Source organism: Loxodonta africana, chromosome 7 (genome assembly GCF_030014295.1).
Source record: "Loxodonta africana isolate mLoxAfr1 chromosome 7, mLoxAfr1.hap2, whole genome shotgun sequence".
Taxonomy (NCBI): Eukaryota; Metazoa; Chordata; class Mammalia; order Proboscidea; family Elephantidae; genus Loxodonta; species Loxodonta africana.
Window position 1 is genome coordinate 17,720,758 of NC_087348.1, and position 21,954 is coordinate 17,742,711.

Below are 21,954 nucleotides of genomic sequence, written 5' to 3' on the forward strand. Positions count from 1 at the left end.
AAAAAACAAAATTCACTTGATCCATAAATTAAAACTTTTCATGTTAATAAATATTAATAATTCCAGTATTTTTGATGTTTGCTATGTTCGTATTATATTAAATTATTATCTGTGTTAGTATTACGCTAAATGTAAGCTAGATTGCATCTGCATGTATGCCAAATATATTTTAAAGTTATCGATATTATTGTTTACAAAACTCAGGTCATAACGTGTATGTAAAAAAAAAAATGTAAATGCTGTACAGTTAAAAAGTAACCTGATTGAATTCATTGCAATGGTCAACATATTTGAGTTCCCTTGCTTTTGCATGCTATCCTGGACTGGAGTTTTCACTGATTGTTTACCAGGAGGTGAGCAAGAGCATACCCTTGTGTTCGTATCATGGCAAAGAGCATTGTTGGCCCTCCTGGCTGGACTGGCTAATCAGCAGATGTGGGAGTACAAGATGGATCAAAATGGATCAAAGACTTGTTATCTATTAACATAAACTGTCCTTCCTCAGGAACCGCTAGTGTTGGATCCAGTTGCATATTGGGTGAATGTAGCAAGAGTTAGACTCAACAGCCCACCCCAACTTTTGTTTATTAGAAAGAAACAGTATCCTCCCAAGAGACTCGCCAAGATAAGAAGTTTCGGTTGCACAGAAGGAGACCGTAGGTGACAAATGTCAGCGAAGGTGTTGTAGTGGTAAGGGCCTCATAGTGTAAACAATCTTGTGTGTGCGCACCCTAATGATCCTGTGTGAATTTTATTTCTGGCCGACACATTGTCATGCTCTGAATCTGGTATCAATTTTGTATAGTGTCCTGTCAATTCCCTTCCCCTGCTGCACTTGCTTTTCCTTGGGTCCTGTCTGCTTGGCATCTGTGGGTCTTTTTCTTGAACAACTGGTACCCATGTTTTGTTGATGCCCTAAGCACATGCTTACCTTTCTTATCGGGTAACCCATCCCTGGTTATAGTTAGTTCTCCTGAAGAATAGAAAATGAAGGTCAAAAGATGCCAGTCTCAGGGTTAACAGGAATTCTGTGTGTACAAGGGTTATTGGTAATGGGATCATGGATGTGCTGTACTCATGTTATTTGGGTGACACGAGTATGCTCCAAGTTATTTTTCTCGCATTAATTCAGCCATTTTATTTTCTTTGTTTTGACAGGTGAAACACAATTTTAAAGCGGCATCCATGGAGAACAGCACTGAGATGAATGAGTTTAGACTCTTGGGACTGATACCTTAGAGTTACAAATCCTTCTCTTCATAACGTTCACCTTCATTTACCTTATCATTCTCATTGGAAATCTTGGAACGATTGTGTTGATTCTTTTGGACTCTAGTCTGCACACTCCCATGTATTTCTTCCTCAGTAACCTCTCTGTGGTGGACAGTGTTTACTCTTCAGCCGTTACTCCCAAGGTGATGGCTGGGCTCCTCACAGGGGACCAGGTCATCTCTTACAGGGGATGTGTTGCTCAGATGTTTTTCTTTGTGGCTTTTGTTAGTGTAGACTGTTTCCTACTTGCTGTCATGGCTTGTGATTGTCACGCAGCAGTGTATAAGCCCTTACATTATACCACCACCATGACCATGAGTGTGTGTGCTCAAATGGCAACAGGCTGCTATGCCTGGGGCTTCAATGAATCTGCCATCCACACTGGGTTCACCTTCAGTCTCTCTTTTTGCCGTTCCCATGTGGTCCATCAATTTTTCTGTGACATCTGCCTAATCCTGGCTCTCTCCTGCTCTGATATCTACATGAGTGAGATTGTGCTTTTCTTCTTAGCATCTTTCAGTATCTTTTTTGCCCTTTTGGTCATCTTGACCTCTTACTTGTTCACATCCATTGCCATAATTAGTTCTTAAAATGATATCTTTGCTATGTGAGTATTTATAGAACATTTATTTGTAACCACTAAAAACTAGAATTATAAACAATGTGTGTTAGATCTGTACAATAGAATGCTATTCAACAATGAAAAGGAACAGAATATTGATTAATGGCTCAAAATGGATGAATCTCATAAATGCATTATGTGGCGTGAAAAAAGCCAGATTCAAATGTCTACGTTCTATATGGTTCCAATTATGTGACATTCTCACAAAGGAAAAGTTTTAAGAGTAGGAAGCAAATTAGTAGTTGCCTGGATCCAGGCATGCCTATGGGGTTTAATTATGAATAAGCACAGGAAAGTGTTGGGGGCCGATGAAGTGTACTCTATTTTGATTGTGGTGGTACTTACGTGATCACATACATTTGCCCAAACTCTCAGAATGGTACACTAAAATGTGTGAATTTTACTATGTATAGATTATGCTTTCATTAGAACATTTAAAAAATGAAGGAATGACAACAAATAATGTAAATACATCTTGTGCTTGAATAATGAATAAAGCTGGGTTTCTCTAGGCAACTTAAATATCTGTTACCAAGGTAAGTGGTAGAAGAATCTGTGATTGCCTTTATGGGGAATCTGTTCCCCTGAGATCTCCTTGACGCTAAAACTCCATGTGTGTTCCCATTCATTAGCTTCTGAAATCCCAACACGCCCTGCTTTGTAGAGGGACCAGACTGTGTGCAAAGCCCCTTTGGTCTTTTATTTAACTCATCTCAATGCGAAGAGTTGTTAGTACAAATGCCAGCTGTTCCACAAATTGATTTTCTGTGAGCCTGCAACCACAGCCAGGGAAAATTCCTTAAGATAAAAAAAATCATATTGAATGTGGTTAAAATGATCACCCCTTACTGAGTTGTTTTATGGACCCTCCCTCATTTCCTATTCACAGCCACAATTCTGTGAAGTATGTGTGAATGGTAATAATATTATGTCTATTTCACAAATAAAGAAACTGACCTAGCCATAGGGTAAGTAATAATTCCAGGGACACTTTTTGACCAGTATCCAAGAAAGCTTCTGCAATAGGATTTTTATATTTTTCTCTGAGAGAGTTTCAAATCTAAGACTCAATAGTCAGGATTGTCAAGCAGCAAGGTAAGCTTCTATATTCCATATACATTTTTTTTTTTTAGTGAGAAGGATAATTAATACATGCAGGACAGTAGGAAAGCTACATCTACTATTAGTTGAGCTAAGGATGGGATGTCATGATCACTTTATCGATGCATTCTGTTGGGCTAGATTTCCAATGACAAAACACTTCCCTCATTAGAAATTTCAGTGGTACCTATGAAACCCCATGCTACTTCCCTAAAGAGGTTGGGTGAAAAACATGAGATAGCTATTGCTCTGATTAAGTAGGTAGTGATTTCATTTTGTTTACTACCTGTTGACCTGTCATTGTGTGATCAGTTTGAATTGACATTTCTTTAGACTCTAGAAGGATAGTCATGAGATTAGTTAGATCCACATATCATTTTAATATTCTTTACCCTGTAACATCATCATTAAAACTACTTGAAGATCTGTTCCTTCTATGATTACTTCTAGCACACCTAGAAGAGCTGATAGTGTAGGAGTTCAGGGCATGTGTTGTGAAATCCATCAGACCTGGGTTTGAATCTTGAATCTATATTTATATTGGATTTAAGAAATAACATAGCCTTTCAAATTTTGATTTCTTATCTGTAAAATATCGATAATATAACATTTTAGTGAAGATTAACCGAGATATAGCTGTATCTGTAATGCTCGTATTAGTAGTCCTGTTGATGTGTGATGTTGAGTCGATTCTGACTCACAGTGATTCTATTTGACAGAGTAGAACTTCCCCATGGGGTTTCCCATGTATAATCTTTATGGGAGCAGATTGCCAGGCCTTTTGTCCAGTGGAGACACTGATGGGTTTGAACAGCCAAGCCTTAGGTTAGCAGTGGAGTGCTTAACCATTGTACTGCCAGGGTTCCTTATTAGTGGTCCTAGAACATAGCATATGCTCTAAAAGTTGTGTTGCTGTGTGCCATTGAGATGATTTTCAACTCCTAGCAAGTCCATGTAACAGAGTAGAACTGCCCTGTAGGGTTTCTTAGGCTGTAATCTTTATGGAAGCAGATCTCCATGTTTTTCTCCTACGGAGTTGCTGGGCAGCAGGCTGTCACGTCATTCTCCCAAGGAGAGGTTGGTGGGTTCAAACCACTGATCTTTTGGTTAACAGCCCAGTGATGAACCACGTGCCTCCAGGGCTCTTTATAAAAGTTATAGGTTCTAATATTATATGGTCAGGAGTTGGCAAACACAAATGCCTTTAGGGTCTATAAATGTAAAGTGAAGTTGTGAAGTGACTAGAAGGAAGGAGGAAGATGATAGAGAGTAGTGGCTGCCAGAAAATGGATGTTCTGCCAAAGGCTTCAAATTCAAACAAAACAAAACAGTGTGGAGCTTACCACAAAAACAGATCTGCAGACTAGAGTCAAACACCTGGCCCATGAATTTTCAATCCTGGATATCTGTCATCCAGCTAATGATAAGAGTAAGAAGTAGTTTTAGATAAGAAAATGCATTTAAATACGGATCTGAAAGAAAGTTTAAGCATAAGACTGATGATCCTCACGTTCTCACATGGAATGGCTGGCACAGAATGAGGAACACGGGAGGGTACAAGAATGGTCCAAGTGGACCTCATGTGTGAGGAAAGGCAAATTGAGGACTGAGGTTACCAGACTTGACACTCACCCACAGTTTTTTTTTTTGTTGTTGTTGTGCTTTAAGTGAAAGTTTACAGTTCAAGTTAGTTTCTCATACAAAAATTTATACACAGATTGTTATATGACCCTAGTTTCTTTCTCCATAACGTGAAAGCATACTCCTCCTTTCCACCCCGGATTTCCCGTGTCCATTCAAACCAGCTCTTGTCCCTTTCTGCCTTTTATTTCACCTCTTGACATGAAGTGCTCGTTTAGTCTCATGTATCTACTTGAGATAAGCAGCACAATCTTCATGAGTATCACTTATGTCTTATAGTCCAGCCTAATCTTTGCCTGAAGAGTTGGCTTTGGGAATAGTTTTAGTTTGGGGCTAACAGAGAGTCCAGGGGACATCTCTTCTGGGGTCCCTCTGGTCTCTGTCAGACCATTAAGTCTGATCTTTTAACTAGAATTTGAGTTCTGTGCCCCACTTTTTTCCTGCTCCATCAGGGACTCTGTTGTGTTCCCTCTCAGGGTGATCATTGGTGGTAGCTGGGAGCTGTCTTGTTCTGGTCTCAGGCTGGTGGAATCTCTGGTTTATGTGGCCCTTTCTGCCTCCTGGGCTCATATTTTTCTTGTGTCTTTGGTGGTCTTCATTGGTTGGAACAAATTGATGAATCTTAGATGGCTGCTCGCTAACTTTTAAGACCCCAGACTCCACTCAGCGAAGTGGGATGCGGAACATTTTCTTTATAAACTTTATTATGCCAATTGACCTAGATGTCCCCTGAAACTATCGTCCCCAGACCCCCACCCCACTACTCTGTCCCTCAAAGTGCTTGGTTGTATTCAGCAAACTTCTTAGCTTTTGGTTTAGTTCAGTTGTGCTGACTTCCCTTGTACTGTGTGTTGTCTACTATCTAGTTAGAGAATTCTCTCTCTCCCTCCCCACCCTCATAACCATCAAAGAATGTTTTCTTTTGTGTTTAAACAATTTCTTCAGTTTTTATAATAGTGGTCTCATACAATATTTCCTTTTGCGACTAATTTCACTAAGCATAATGTTTTCCAGATTCATCCATGTTATGAGATGTTTTGCAAATTCATCGTTGTTCTTCATGGTTGCCTAGTATTCCGTTTTGTGAATATACCATAGTTTGTTCATCCATTCATCCATTGTTTCCATCCTTTTGCTATTGTGAACAGTGCTGCAATGAACATGGGTGTGCCTGTATCTGTTCGTGTAAAGGCTTTTATTTCTCTAGGATATATTCCAAGGATTGGGGTTGCTGGACCCTATGGTACTTCTATTTCTAGCTTTTTAAGGAAGCGCCAAATCGATTTCCGAAGTGGTTTTACCATTTTATATTCCCACCAGCTGTGCATAAGTGTTCCAGTCTAACCATAACCTCTCCAACATTTATTATTTTGTGTTTTTTGGATTAACACTAACTTTGTTGGGGTGAGATGGTATCTTTTGTAGTTCTGATTTGCATTTCTTTTTTCTAATAATGGCTAATGATCTTGAGCATATCCTCATGTATTTGTTAGTTGCTTGAATTTTTTTTGAAGTGTCTGTTCATATCCTTTGCCCATTTTTTAACTGGTTATTTGTCTTTTTGTTGTTGAGGTTTTCCAGTGTCTTGTAGATTTTAGAGATTAGATACTGATCAGATTTTTGGTAGCCAAAAAATTTTTTCCAGCCTGTGGGCTATCTTTTTACACTTTTGGTGAAGTGTATCACAAGTATAAGTGTTTGATTTTTAAGAGCTCCCAGTTATCTAGTTTCTTTTCTGGTGTTTATGCATTGTTAGTAACGTTTTGTCTTCTGTTTGTGCCATGTAGTATGGCTTCTATAATTGTCCCTATTTTTTCTTCCATGATCTTTATCGTTTTAGATTTTATATGTAGGTCTTCTATCTATTTTGATTTAGTTTTTGAGTATGGTGTGAGGTATGGGTCTTGTTTCATTTTTTTGCAGACGGTTATCCAGTTATGCCTGCACCATTTGTTAAACAGGCTGTCTTTTCCACGTTTAATGGACTCTGGGCCTTTGTCAAATATCAGCTGCTCATGGATGAATTTACATCTGGATTCTCAATTCTGTTCTATTTTTCTATGCATCTGTTGTTGTACTGGTACCAGGCTGTTTTGATTACTGTGGTGGTATAATAGGTTCTAAAATCAGGTAATGTGAGGCCTCCCACTTTGCTCTTCTTTTTCTGTAATGCTTTACTTATCCAGACCTCTTCCCTTTTCATATGAAGTTGGTGATTTGTTTCTCCATCTCGTTAAAAAATGCCATTGGAATTTGAATTGGGATTGCATTGTATCTCTAGATTGCTTTTGGTAGAAGAGACATTTTTACCATGTTGAGTCTTCCTATCCATGATCAAGGTATGTTTTTCCACTTATTTAGGCCTCTTTTGGCTTCTTGCAGTATTGTCTTATAGTTTTCTTTGTAAAGGTCTTTTACGTCTCTGGTTAGATTTATTCCTAAGTATTTTATCTTCTTGGGAGCTATTGTAAATGGTATTGATCTGGTGATTTCCTCTTTGAAGTTCTCTTTGTTGGTGTAGAGGAATCCAACTGATTTTTGAATGTTTATCTTGTATCCTGATACTTTGTTGAAATCTTCTATTAGTTCCAGTGGTTTCCTTGTGGATTCTTTAAGGTTTTCTGTGTATAAGATCATATCATCTGCAAATAGAGATACTTTTACTTCTTCCGTACCGATTTGGATGCCATTTATTTCTTTTTCTAGCCTAATTGCTCTGGCTAGGACCTCCCCCACAATGTTGAATAAGTGGAAACTCACCCACAACTTGAAGGCCCGCACATTTCCTCCCACTGCTCCTGAACCGAGATGGAGACCACCCCTCCATTCCAATAATAATGGTATAGCAAGTGCTCATCAGGACTGTGCTGAGTACCCATACTGTGCTCAATGTTTTTTATGCGTGATTTCATTTAACACTCACAGTAATCACTTTTGAAAATTACCATCCTCCTTTTACAGATGGAGGAAGCGAGGAACAAAGAAGTTACTTTAGAACAGATGCCTCCCAGACACAAAATTGTGGGGCTGCTATATGCATCTCTTCACAGAGCCCAAGCTCTTACACCCAATGCCAAAACTCTTCAGAGGTTTTACATGCCCCTACTGCTGTAGTTATCCCACTGCTTCTCATATATATATATATATATGTGTGTGTGTGTGTGTGTGTGCGTGTATAATTTGTTGTGTTGTTGTTAGGTGCCGTCGAGTCAGTTCTTACTCACAGCAGCCCCATGTACAACAGGACAAAACACTGCCCGGTCCTACCCCATCCCCAGAATTGTTGTTATGCGTGAGTCCATTGTTGCAGCCACTGTGTCAGTCTGTCTCACAGAGGGCCTCCCTCTTTTTCGCTAACCCTCTGCTTTATCAGGCATGATGTCTTTTGAGTGCCTTCCAACCTGAGGGGTTCATCTTCCTGCATTATATTAGAAAATGTTCTGCTGCTATTCATAAGGTTTTCACTGGACATTTCTTTTCAGAAATAAACTGTCAGGTCCTTCTTCCTAGTCTGCCTTAGACTAGAAAATTAGCTGAAACCTGTCCTCCGTGGGTGACCCTGCAGGTATTTGAATACCTGTGGTATCACTTCCAGCATCACAGCAACATGCAAGCCCCCACAGTACAACAAACTGACAGATGTTTTGAGGGTGTATAGATGTATCTCAGTTACTTCACTGTGCAACTCCACACATTAGGCTTGGTAATGGACACAATGAGTAAATGTGAACTGTGGTAAATTAAATTTAATTACATTTCAGTTAAGGGCATGGGTCATAGTAACCATTCTGCTTGGCTCATTTGACACTCAAGTAAACTTGCTCAAAATAATCAACCTTTTATCAGCTTGTTCAGGGGATTAAACATATATAAACACATTAAACATTATATAAATAAATTTTAAAAAGAAATAGCCTAGAATAGTACCTGAAATGTGAGCATTCTATAAATGTAAGCTGTTCATAGACTTAGGTGATCTGATTTGGGCAATGTATTTATTGAAAATATGTGACTTGGGACAAGTTACAACTTCTTTCTGCACCTCAGTTTATTCATTAACAAAAGTGGGAAGTTGGCCATATGATTTTTGAGGAATCTCTTGTTTCACAGTCTATAACTACATAGATAATTTATGCATCCACTTATTTTGGCAAATCCATGTCAGTTCAGAGAATGATGAAGAATGAATTACTATCATAATGAAATAATGGAGTACTTATATTTTAATTTCAGTGAAATACTTTTTCCATTTACCTACTGTTCCCTTATTTCTCACTACTGCAGGGCATGTCATGGTTTCCATGGAGAACAGTACAGAGGTGACTGAGTTCATCCTAGTGGGTCTCACCAACATTCCAGGACTTCAAGTCCCTCTCTTTATCTTGTTCACCCTCATTTACCTCATCAGTGTGTTTGGGAACCTGGGAATGATGACGCTGATTCTGCTGAACTCTCGTCTCCACACTCCCATGTACTTTTTCCTCAGTAATCTCTCGCTGGTGGACTTTGGTTACTCCTCAGCTGTCACTCCTAAGGTCATGGCTGGGTTCCTTGTAGGAGACAATATCATCTCCTACAATGCATGTGCTGCTCAAATGTTGTTTTTTGTAGCCTTTGCCACAGTGGAAAATTACCTCTTGGCCTCAATGGCCTATGACCGTCACATAGCAGTGTGTAAGCCACTGCATTATGCCACAACCATGACGACCAGTGTGCCAGTGTATGCACACGTCTGGCCATAGGCTCCTATGTCTGTGGTTTCCTGAATGCCTGCTTCCATGTTGGGGACATATTCAGTCTTTCTTTATGCAGGTCCAATATGATCCAGCACTTTTTCTGTGATGTTCCAGCAGTCATGGCTCTCTCTTGCTCTGATAAACACATTAGGGAGCTGGTTCTTGTTTTTGTGTCAACTTTCAATGTCCTTTTTGCTCTTCTGGTTATCTTGATTTCATACCTGTTCATATTTATCACCATCTTGAAGATACACTCAGCTCAGGGACACCAAAAAGCTTTGTCCACCTGTGCTTCCCACATCTGCTGTTTCCATGTTCTATGGGGCAGTCACCTTCATGTACCCACAGCCCAGCTCCAGTCACTCCATAAAAAAAAAAAAAAAAAAAACAACTCCATGGACACAGATAAAATGTCATCCGTGTTCTATGCCACAGTCATCCCCATGCTGAACCCTGTGGTCTATAGCCTGAGGAACAAGGAGGTCAAGGGTGTATTCAAGTAGGCTATTGACAAGGCAAAATTGTCTCTAGGACTGGGATTTTAATGGTGTGGGATCGAAATGTCCCAGTTTCTTTCATTTCAGATCTTATCCGTACCCTTACCTCTTCAAAAGCCTAGAAAAAAGAAAACATTATGCCCGGAAATGTCATACCTGAATGAGGATGTCACCTAAGAACACCACCACCAACATTTCACACTATTTGAAGATACACCGAGAACATTAATCATGTTGTACATCTTTCTGTCAGCAAACACTTTGAAATGGTTAATGCTGCCTATTCATTCATACTTTAGTTGAGTTACATTATCTCTTGTAACTTCCTCAGTCTTTCACTCCATTTCATTCACACCCATTTCCTTGTTATTCCCTGACAACTCCAAGCATGACCCTGCCTCAGGGCCCTTTGTACTTGCTGTACCCTCAGACTGGAGTGTTCCTTTTCTTCCTTCTGGTCTCTGCCTAAATGTTTTCCTATCATAGAGAAGTTCCTTGACCATTTTTATAAAATACCCTCCCCCTTCCCATGTACACTGTCCTCTCACCCTGTATTCTTCTTCATGCCCTTATCAACACTCCTCTATTGTGTATTTATTAGTTCACTTTCTTTTATTGTCTACCTCCCCCAGCTACAATGTAAACTCTATGAGAACAGGGGCTTTATGTTTTTTTTTTCCTCAACATGATCTTTATTAAATAGAAGTATTTGGTTTATAATATATTCTCAACAAATATTTGTTAAATGAATGAATAAATGAATAAATCAATTAAGCTTTAAGTCCAAGTGTATTGATATGCTGAACCTTGAACCATTGATAGTTACAGTGTATTTCCCATAAAATAAACCTTCTAGATAGATTTTTAGATCATTTCAAGAATCGTGGCTAATTTTCTGCTTTGTTGAAATATTTTTATCTGCATTGTCATTCAGTGCTTGTTGTTAGATGCTGCCAAGTCAATTACGACTGCATGGGACAGAGTAGAGCTCCCCCTAGTGTTTTCTAGGCTACAGGAGCGGATCACCAAGTCTTTTCTCCCAAGGAGCCACTGAAATGGGTTTGTACTCCCAATCTTTCGGCCAGCAGCTGAGCACTTAAGAGTTGCACCACCAGGGCTCCTTACTCAGTGCTTACACTCACTAATTGTGGACACAACGATTTTCTGGGAATCATATTATCAAGTGGATCATCTCTTGATTTCATAATTTATACTTAGAGATGATATCTTATTAAATGGCAAATAAATACTAGTTAGTAAGTCATAAAAGACATTAAATATGTGGTGATTAGAATTTTAATATCTGATTTAACTTGGAAAATTACTTCTTACACGCTGATTATACAATTAACTTCACAGATTCTAAATGTCCATGTAGAATATAAACATGACAAACATCTGTCAGTAGTAAACATAACATACATTCAATATGCTATTGCAATATATAATTGTGGATTGAATTGTGTCCCCCCAAAAATATGTGTCAACTTGGTTAGACTATGATTCCCAGTATTGTGTGGCTGTCCTCCATTTTGTGATTGTAATTTTATGTTGAGAGGATTAGGGTGGGATTGTAACACCACCCTTAATCAGGTCACCTCCCTGATCCAAGGTAAAAGGAATTTCCCTGGGGCATGGCCTGCACTGCCTTTTATCTCTCAAGACGTGAACGGGAAGCAGAGAGTTGAGGACCTCATACAACTGAGAAAACAGCACCAGGAACAGAGAGCATCCTTTGGACCTGGGGTCCCTGCACCTGAGAAGATCCTCAACCATGGGAAGATTGATGACAAGGACCTTCCTCCAGAGCCGACAGAAAGAGAAAGGCTTCTCTGGGAGCTGATGCCTTGAATTTGGACCTTTAGTGTATTTTTCTGTGAGGAAACAAATTTCTCTTTGTTAAAGTCATCCACTTGTGGTATTTCTGTTAGGGCAGCACTAGATGGCTAAGACAATAATTCTTATGTATTTAATTTTATCTTCTGGGAGCTCAATTCTATACTAAAGCTACCCATGGAAATATGCACCCATGTCTTCTTTTGTGTCTCTAGATGGTTCAAGGCTTCAACATATCAGCATATGTGAGATTGTACTTAAATGTACTAACAGGGTCATGTCGATGCTTGCAGTGGTTAAAGCTATCAACTGTTAACAAAAGGTCGGCAGTTGGAAACCACCAGCGGCTCTGCAGGAGAAAGATGTGGCAGTGTGCTTCTGTAGAGATTTACAGCCTTGGAAATCCTATGGGGTTGCTATGATTCAGAATTGACTCAACGGTAGTGGGGTTTTTTGGTTATGGCGTAACACATAGGTTCACGTGTGTCTTTGATGGTGATGTTCCTCCTGTCAGAACCATTCTTTAATTATTATTTGAAATGGCTATTTCTCTTCAGAATTGCTTTAAACTCACAGAAAGCTTTCGAAGGTAGTGTAGAGTGTTCTCACATAACACTGTGGTAGGTTGAATAATGGACCCCCAAAAATCTATCCACGTCCTAACTCCTGGGCCCTGTGAATGTTGTCTAATGTGACAAAAAAAAAGGACTTAGAAGATACAATTAAATTAAGGATTTTGAGATTTGGAGAATATTCTGGTTTTTCTGGGTGGCCCTAAATACAATCACATATATCCTTATAACAGGGAATGAGAGGGAGATTTGACCAGAGAAAGAAGAGAAGGCAATATGACTACAGAGGCAGACATTGGAGGGATGCATCCATAAGCCAAGACATGCTGGCCATCACTGGAATCTGGAAGAGGCAATGGACAGATTTTCCCCTAGAGCACCAGAGGGAGCACTGCCATACCAAAACATTGATTTTGGCCCAATGAAGCTCAGTTCAGACTTCTGACCTCCAGACCTGTGAGATAATAAATATTAGCTGTTTCAGGCCACCAATTTTGTGGTAATATGTTACAATGGCCATGAGAAATGCATCTCATGCTGTTTCAAACCTTATATTACCATGGTTCATTTATCAAAACTGAGAAACCAACACTGGTACATTATTATTGCCTTAACTTCAGCCATTGTTTGAATTTCATTAGTTTTCTACTAATATTCTTTTCTCTTCTTGCATTTAGTTGTCATGTCTCCTTAATCTCTTCTGGTACTTGAATTTCACAGTCTTCCCCTGTTTTTGATGAAGCTGACAGTGTTGAAGAGTACTTACCAGCTTTTTATGAAATGGCTAATATTTTTGAATTAACCCAAAGGATTTTACTCAAGTAAACAGTTGTTATATATCTTGCAGATTAATTAAAAGCTAAATTTACTATATGTTTTTGTGCAGTTTTTATTTTTCATAAGACTCTTAGAATCACTCGATTTATTTGCATGAGCAATGAGTATAGTTTTATATTATTGAGAAGTTTTATTCTTGATGTATGATTACTTTTAGTGAGTGTGAAATAAGTATGCATACTATAATTACTATAATAAAAGTTAACATTTATGAAGAGAGTGCTTACTATGTGCTTGGCACTTTTCCAAGTACATTAAATGTGTTATTTCACATAATCCTTGCAACAACTCAATTTTTAAAATAAAGAAACTGAGGCATATATAGATTAAATAACTTGTCCGACTCAGACAACTAGTACATAATGCAGCCAAGATTCAAATTCAGGGAGTCAGACCCCAAAGTTTATGCACTTAATCTATATTTTATACTTCTTCCCCAATCATTTCTTTGAGAGAGGAAATATCAATTTTATTGTTAATTAAAGGCAATAATGTCATTCTTTGGTGAAAATATGAGATGCTTTAAGTCGATGCCATGGAGGACTGAGCAACAGAAGAAGAAGGAGAATCAGGAGTAGGAGGAGGGAATCAAATGCATGGCTAATTGACTCTATGAAGGGCTGCCTTCTTTGTCATGAAACCAAAAGATCTGGATGGTGCCTGGCTACCATTACTGAACATTTTGATCAAAGATTCTATACAAGTACTTTTATCAAAAGAGGGAGAATGCAGAACAGATTTTCAGATTATCACGAAATCCAGACTTTCTGGAGCCATTGAAGCTGGGTGAACCCCTACAGCTATTGACCTGAGATCATATTTAAGCCTTAAACTTTAAATCAAAAATATCCTCCTCTGAAGTCTTCTTAAAACCAAACATGAGTTTAGCTTAACTAGTAAAGAATGCCTCCCTTGAGCATTGTGCTCTTTTAAAGAACTATCTAGATGGGATCAAATTGACAACAGCAACTTGAAAGGTTAGATAGGAAACTTAAGGGCCAGTGAGTTTGTCAATGGGGGCGGAACAGTTCAGAAAAGAATGGTGAGAATGATTGTACAACTTGAAGAATGTAATCATACTGAATTGTACATGTAGAAATTATTGGATTGGTGTATGTTCTGCTGTGCATATTTTCAACAGCAAAAACAAAATAATTTTAAAAATAAAAAAAAAGTAACAGATGAGAACAGCTTCTACAAAGTCTGAAAATCAACTTACACCTACAAACAAGGCAAAAAATACGTCTCATGAAACATCCTGAATTTCAAAAAATTAAAATAAGATGCACTGTGATAATTTTGGAAGGGTCAACAAGTGGAACATATAGATTCAAAAAATTTAACACGGTGACACCAAAATATTAGCAGATTCATACGAATTAACAAAATCATAGTATTTATATTTAAATAAGTTATTGATACTTTTGCTATTCTTAGTGCTTAAAATTAAAAAATTAGATGTTATTTTTTATTTCAGTGACTTAAAACGTGCCTTTTCTTCTTCCTATATTCTGGTTTGCTTACTCTATTAAATTGTACAAACAATATTATTTCTGGATAATAAGTCATTAAGATATAAATTTAGCTAGGAGAACAAATGTCCATGTAAAGGCATATGTTTTCACTAAAAATGAGGGCAAACAAGAAAGCAATCATAAGTCTAAACTCAGGATCTTTGAAATCAATCTTACAAAGGTTAATTAAAAAAAAAAAAGTAAAACCTATTAGTTTTTACACAGAAATAAAATAAGCCAAGTACAATATTAAAAGTCATATATAGAAAGACTGTTTTATTAAACATGTGAAAAATATTTATATTTACAAATGCATTATCACACACCAAGATAAATGTTTTAAATTCTAGTATAAAAATAGACCCATCCATTTACCTCTTTAATGAGTTTCTCTATCTATGGGTGTGTGGGTGTCATGGGGTTCTATGAACAATGAGTGTGTGGGCATGTGATACTATGTACCTATGAGTGTACTTACCTCTGTACATTGGACTTTGAATGATTATACAAAAATTAAAGTAATAAAACATAATGCAAAAGGACTTTTAAAATAATTCAGTGCTCATGGGTGATACTTCCTAAGCTATTATTCTTATATCAGTCGTCATTAAGTTGATTCTGAATCATGGCAACCCCATGTGTATCTAAGTAGAAGTGTGATGCGTAGGGCTTTCAGTGGCTGATTTTGTGGAAGCAGATCACCAGGCCTTTCTTCCAAGGTGCCTCAAATGGCCACAAACTTTCAACTTTTGGTTAGCAGAAGAACACGTTAACCACCCAGGGACTCCTAGCTATTATTTCTAAGATCTCATAGTTTTTAGAACATTTGCTTAGTAGAAGTAATAGAGGTCTGAGAAATCGTTTAAAAAAATTAGAAAATTTGAGCTAGGAAGGTAAATATTTCCCATGGATACATCTAAGATGGATGAAACCACCTTATGTTGGATTCTATGTAATTAAAATATGAATCTTATAGAAGTCTATACCTTCCCAACAGCCTTCCGAAAGGCAGTCTTGACCTCTTTGTTCCTAAGGCTGTAGACCAGTGGATTAAGCATAGGGATAACTATGGCATAGAACACAGATGCCATTTTGTCTGTGCCCAGGGAGTGACTGGAGCTGGGTTGTAAGTACATGAAGGTGCCTGTCCCATAGAAGATGGAGACTGCAGTGAGGTGGGAAGTACAGGTGGAAAAGGCCTTCTGGCGTCCTTCCGGTGAACGCATTCTCAGGATAGTGGTAAATACAAACAAATAAGAGATCAAGATGACCAGGAGAGAAAAGAGGTCATTGAAACCTACAACCAAAAAAATAACTATCTCACTGATGTATCTGTCAGAGCATGAGAGAGCCAGAAGAGGAGGAGCATCACAGAAAAAGTGATCAATCACGTTGGACCTGCAGAAGGAGAGCCTGAAAATGTTCCCAGTGTGGATGGAAGCATTCAGGAAACCACAGACATAGGAGCCTATGGCCAGAAGAACGCATACATTTGTCGTCACTGTGATGGTGTAATGAAGGGGTTTACACACTGCTGCGTAGCGATCATAAGCCATTGCAGCCAAGAGAAAACTTTCCACAGTGATAAAGGCTACAAAAAAGAAGAACTGAGTGGCACAAGCATTGTAGGAGACAATTTTGTCTCCTGTGAGAAATTCTGCCATTACCTTAGGAGTAACAGCTGAGGAGTAACCAAAGTCGGCCAGAGAGAGGTTACTGAGGAAAAAGTACATGGGAGTGTGGAGACGAGAGTCCATCAGGATCAACAGGATCATCCCCAGGTTCTCAACCAGAGTGATGAGGTAGATGAGAAAAAAGGTTATGAAGAGCGGGATCTGCAGTTCTGGGTCATTGGTTAACCCCACAAGAATGAACTCAGTCAACTCTGTACTGTTCTCCTTTGGAATCATTTGAGATTCCTGTGGCTGCCCTGTAGCAATGACAAAATAGGGTCAGAATGGAAAAGAAGACTGCACTGAGAGCCAGCAGCATGATACTGATATGTCTTATTTCAACATTGCAAGGATAGTTTTCAGGGTTCTGAATTTAAAGCATGGCTATGAAAATAAAATTTGACTACTGTTTATTGATATCACAATAGGTTTTACAGTGAAAAGGATTTTGGAAATAATATAACCCAATCCACCAACTCCATAAAAGATCAATCAAAAGTGCAGAGACAGAAAGTGACTTACGCAAGGTCACAGGACTAATGACCAAAGTGGGTCAGACTACCAAGTCAGATTTTCTAATATGGACACAAAATATTGAAGATATTCATTAAGTTGTTGTTGTTGTTAGGTGCCATCGAGTCGGTTCAGACTCATAGCAACCCTATGCACAACAGAATGAAACACTGTCCCATCCTGCTCCATCCCTACAATCGTTGTTATGCCTGAGCTTATGGTTGCAGCCACTGTCAGTCCACCTCGTTGAGGGTCTTCTTCTTTTCCGCTGACCCTGTACTCTGCAAAGCATGATGCCCTTCTCCAGAGACTGATCCCTCTTGACAACCTGTCCAAAGTATGTAAGACACAGTCTCGCCATCCTTGCTTCTAAGGAGAATTCTGGTTGTACTTCTAAGACAGATTTGTTCGTTCTTTTGGCAGTCCATGGTATATTCAATATTCTTTGCCAACACCACAATTCAAAGGCATCAACTCTTCTTCAGTCTTCCTTATTCATTGTCCAGCTTTCACATGCATATGATGTGATTGAAAATACCATGGCTTGGGTCAGGTGCACCTTAGTCTTCAGGGTGACATCTTTGCTCTTCAACACTTTGAAGAGGTCCTTTGCAGCAGATTTGCCCAATGCAATGCGTCTTTTGATTTCTTGAATGCTGCTTCCATGGCCATTGATTGTGGATCCAAGTAAAATGAAATCCTTGACAACTTCAATCTTTTCTCCCTTTATCAGGATGTTGCTTGTTGGTCCAGTTGTGAGGATGTTTGTTTTCTTTATGTTGAGGTGCTATCCATACTGAAGGCTGTGGTATTTGATCTTCATTAGCAAGGGCTTCAAGTCCTTTTCACTTTCAGCAAGCAAGGTTGTGTCATCTGCATAACCCAGGTTGTTAATGAGTCTTCCTCCAATCCTGATGCCCCGTTCTTCTTCATATAGTCCAGCTTCTTGGATTATTTGTCCAGCATACAGATTAAATAGGTATGGTGAAAGAATACAACCCTGATGCACACCTTTCCTGACTTCAAACCAATCAGGATCCCCTTGTTCTGTCCAAACAACTGCCTCTTGATCTATGTAAAGGTTCCTCATGAGCACAATTAAGTGTTCTGGAGTTCCCATTCTTCACAGTGTTAGCCATAGTTTGTTATGAACCACACAGTCAAATGCCTTTGCATAGTCAATAAAACACAGGTAAACATCCTTCTAGTATTCTCTGCTTTCAGCCAGGATCCATCTGACTTCAGCAATGATATCCCTGGTTCCACATCCTCTTCTGAAACTGGCCTGAATTTCTGGCAGTTCCCTGTCGATATACCGCTGCAGCCGTTTTTGAATGATCTTCAGCAGAATTTTCATTTCATTTCTTTAAATTAGATTAACTTAAAGTGATTTGAAATTCAGTTCATTTTATTTCCACTCATATTTTTTTTTGTCATCTCCACTGTTTTAAGTACAGTGTTATATGATAGTGAAAGACTGTCACATAACATGTTTCTAGTCTAAATGGTATCACTATATAGTAAACACAAAATCAAACCAAGCCTGTTGTCATCGAGTTGGTTCTGGCTCATAGCAACCCTATAGGACAGGTTAGAACTTCCCCATAGGGTTTCCAAGGAGCAGCCAAATACTTAACCAACATGCCACCAGGGTACCATCACTGTATAATAGATACTGAGAGTATATAATTTATCTCACAATGTCAAAGGACTATAAATCAATGAATAAGGAACGAAAACATCTATAAAATAATGATTAAAAACAGAAGTACAGATCAGGGACTTTTAGATGCAAATTCCAGCTAAACCATCTAAAGAAATGATGAAATTCAGTGGTGCTTAAAATCACTCAGCCACCATTTTTCATATCAATCTATTATCAAAGTAGGCAGATAAAGAAAATTGGTATTGTGTAAGTTCTTATGTATGATTTGGACAGAGCAATTAGTCAGGGGATTGCAGAGATGAATGATGTAAGATAGGGCTTTCAGATAAGTGTGAAATCAAAGTTCTTATTATGTCCCTCATTCCATTTGCTTTCTTCCCAAGTTTCTTCACTCTTCTATCCTTTACACACTCTCCTTCAGTTTTTCACATAATATTTCTCTACCTGTGTGAGTGCCTGGTCCAGCTCTGCCAAGTAAGTTTCCAAATTATTTCTTCAGTGATCCTGAGTATTAACCAACTCATATGGGCTTCAGTTCCCCACCTGTATAATGGGAAAAATAGCATTGGGCATAATTTATTGACTTAGGGTCACTAGATGTATCTATTCTATGAGAATTCATTGTATGGGCTAAGTCAAGGAGGGCTTCCATGTGAGAATAAAATCTGGGGTCCTGTGATGTGACTGATGCATTTTTTTGTCCTACCATCCTTTCCTTCTCAAACCTGAGAAAGCTTGGATCCATACATCATAGACCAAAAAAAAAAAAAAATTATAAATTTCTATACTTTAACATTTATTTTCTGACTTATTTAGGGACTTTATTGAAGTCTGCATAAAAGCCTATTATGGAATCTACACTTACATTTGGAAATTCGGAGTCTTTCCAAAATGGAGCCTGAAAATTTTATCTATTTTATACATTTGTTCTAAAATTTTAGTAATATCACTTATAGACTAACAAGTCTTTAAGAGATGAATTCCTACTATAGGAATTATTTAGAATCTTGAGACATAACATCTAGTCATGCATTTTATTCAATAATTTTTAAGTGGCTACAATGAGCAAGACAATGATTCCTTGAAGTCTTCCACTATTCTTTGGTGTTTAGACACAGCTTTGTCATTGTAATCAGTAGAACACCATTTATCAATTTGCTACTCAAATAATTTGTTATCTTAATTTTTCTCTTCCCATATAGATTATAGATAATGTCTAGGTGGAGGTAACTATTTAAATAATGACAAGTCATAATAAAAAACCAAAACCAGTTGCTTTTGGGTTGATTCCAACTCAAGGTGACTCCATGTGTGTCAGAGTAAGACAGTGCTCCATAGTGTTTTTAGCGACTTATTTTTCAGAAGTAAGTAAATAGGCCTTTCTTCCAAGATGCCTCTGGATAGACTCAAACCGCCAACCTTTTGGTTAGCAGTGGAACCCATTAAACTTTTGCATCACCCAGGGACTTCTAAAGTAGATATGATTTATTGATCCTTTACTATGTTCTGGGCACCATGATTAAGGCTGTGCTACTTTGCCTCTATTAATCTTCACACACCATGGGATATATTATTCCTAAATTACAGGTGGGGAAGAGGAATTTTATTGCCATTTAGCTAAAAGTTGAAGATTGAAGGAAGCAGCAAAGTTGGGATTTGAACCCATGTCACATTGAATCCACATCTGATCTTTTTGTCACTGGGAAATATTTTCCTAAAATTTGTACACATATCTTAAGCTCTCTAGCCCAAATGAGACAAAAAGAATTTACTTATATCATTGACTGATTGATTGATTGATTAAATACAGCATTAGAATTTAATGTGCATAATTGAAAAGGACAAGCACGGGAATCAATAAACTTACTAGCTTGCTTAACTTTGAGCAACTAACATACCTTTTTGAAACTCCACTGAATGAAAAATCTGGATCTATAAATGTTTACAACCCACCCACTACCTCTTCCCCCAAATCCTTCAACAGTTTGAAAAGAACACGAATCTTTGGTAATATCGACCAATAACTCACATAAAGTGCTGGAGCTGTTCATTCATTCATTCATTCATTCTCTTCGTAAACACTAAGTTAGGTGCCTACAGTGTTCCAGGTTGTATGCTAATTTCCAGGCCGTCAATGATACAAAAGACACATTCCCTGACCTCCAAATCCTTCGTGGACTGAGACAGAGATACAAACTGAAGACTATTACGTGCACTTCTTATTCTCCATTCTCAGGGAGGAAGTATTGATTTCTCATTCCCTCAGGCATATGGCATGGAGGGATGATCCCATTCACATTATAGTGAATCAGCCAGTCCATCTAATAATTTCAAAAATGGATGTCCAACACCAGGTAAGTCTTTATCAGCAGAATCATAACTGGAGTTCAGATCTCCTCATTGACGTATTAGGTGTGCTCTGTGTGATTTTTACACATCTGCAATTCAGTGCATTTCAGAGTTGGTTTCTAAGCCTTATTCCTTCCTATTTTGTTTCTCTCTATTTCTATTTTTAAATTCTAGTATGTGCATTCAGATCACAATATATTTTCGTATAAACCCAGTGCCGTTGAGTCGATTCCGACTCATAGCGACCCTATAGGACAGAGTAGAACTGCCCCACATATGGATACCTTATTTGATTTTCTCAACAAAGCTGGAATTAATCAAGATGACACTATTGCATCCTTTGAAGTAGAAAACTTAGATTGAAAGAGTCTGAATAACTTTTTCAATGTCTTATAATCTCATGCCTGTCAAAGGAGGGATTGAAGGCCCTCTTGTGCCTTTTCTCTGTGTCATGTGATAAATACACATATTCCAAGAGGATCTCCATAGTGTTTGTGATATGTAAACTTTGATTGTCTGAAACAAATATAGGAAATGTTTAAAACGTTCAAGTTTAAACTCTTGGCAGGTGGCTGCCTAAATGTATTTTCCTGGTCACCTCTATCCTCTCAAATTTTCACTGACTGTAAATTTGATCTAAAGGTGTACTCTGTTGCCTGAGCAATACAACATGCAAATCTTCCATCTTCATACATGAGTGAATCCCAAACCAGCAATTCAGCCCATGAAAGAAAGAAAATACCCTATTTGGAAGTTCTTCTTTAGTATTTATCCAGAAGATTTAATGTTCTCTGGAGGCAAGGAGAAAATGAAGAAAAAAAAAATGCTTCCTGGCCTTGGAATCAGCTAACATGACTTCTAGTCCTGGACCTGCTGCTCTCTCTTCTCAGATAAGTCACCTAACCTCTTTGAGCTTCGATATCACCATCTATAATACAGAATTAATATAAAGGTGGCCCCCCAAAAGATCCTCTCCAAAGGACTGATGCTTTGATGAGAAAATAAGAGGTGGACATCTTGATCACTATCAAAGTCATTGTTATTTGGGAGTATTTTCTTTACTCACTGTTTCAGGCTCTTAATAATAGCTCAGTTTGTAGGTGGGTCACTGTTAGAAATGAATAG

At 38.2% G+C, this 21,954-nt stretch overlaps 1 protein-coding gene and 2 pseudogenes across 1 annotated transcript; 2 read left to right on the plus strand and 1 right to left on the minus strand.

Moving 5' to 3' along the window:
* The first annotated feature begins 453 nt into the window (after positions 1 to 453).
* LOC100666877 (olfactory receptor 5B12-like) lies at positions 454 to 1,862 on the plus strand (annotated as a pseudogene).
* Positions 1,863 to 8,937: 7,075 nt separating this feature from the next.
* LOC100666592 (olfactory receptor 5B2-like) lies at positions 8,938 to 10,495 on the plus strand (annotated as a pseudogene).
* A 5,074-nt stretch (positions 10,496 to 15,569) lies between these two features.
* On the minus strand, positions 15,570 to 17,279 carry LOC100661297 (olfactory receptor 5B12). Its single transcript, XM_023540565.2, has one exon. The coding sequence runs from the start codon at positions 16,536 to 16,538 to the stop codon at positions 15,609 to 15,611; it is 930 nt and encodes a 309-aa protein (XP_023396333.2). The 5' UTR covers positions 16,539 to 17,279; the 3' UTR covers positions 15,570 to 15,608.
* Between the last annotated feature and the right edge of the window lie 4,675 nt (positions 17,280 to 21,954).

Bases quoted from the DNA above. Each gene is read 5' to 3' on its own strand.
- LOC100661297 (XM_023540565.2), bottom strand. From the start codon at position 16,538: ATGATTCCAAAGGAGAACAGTACAGAGTTGACTGAGTTCATTCTTGTG.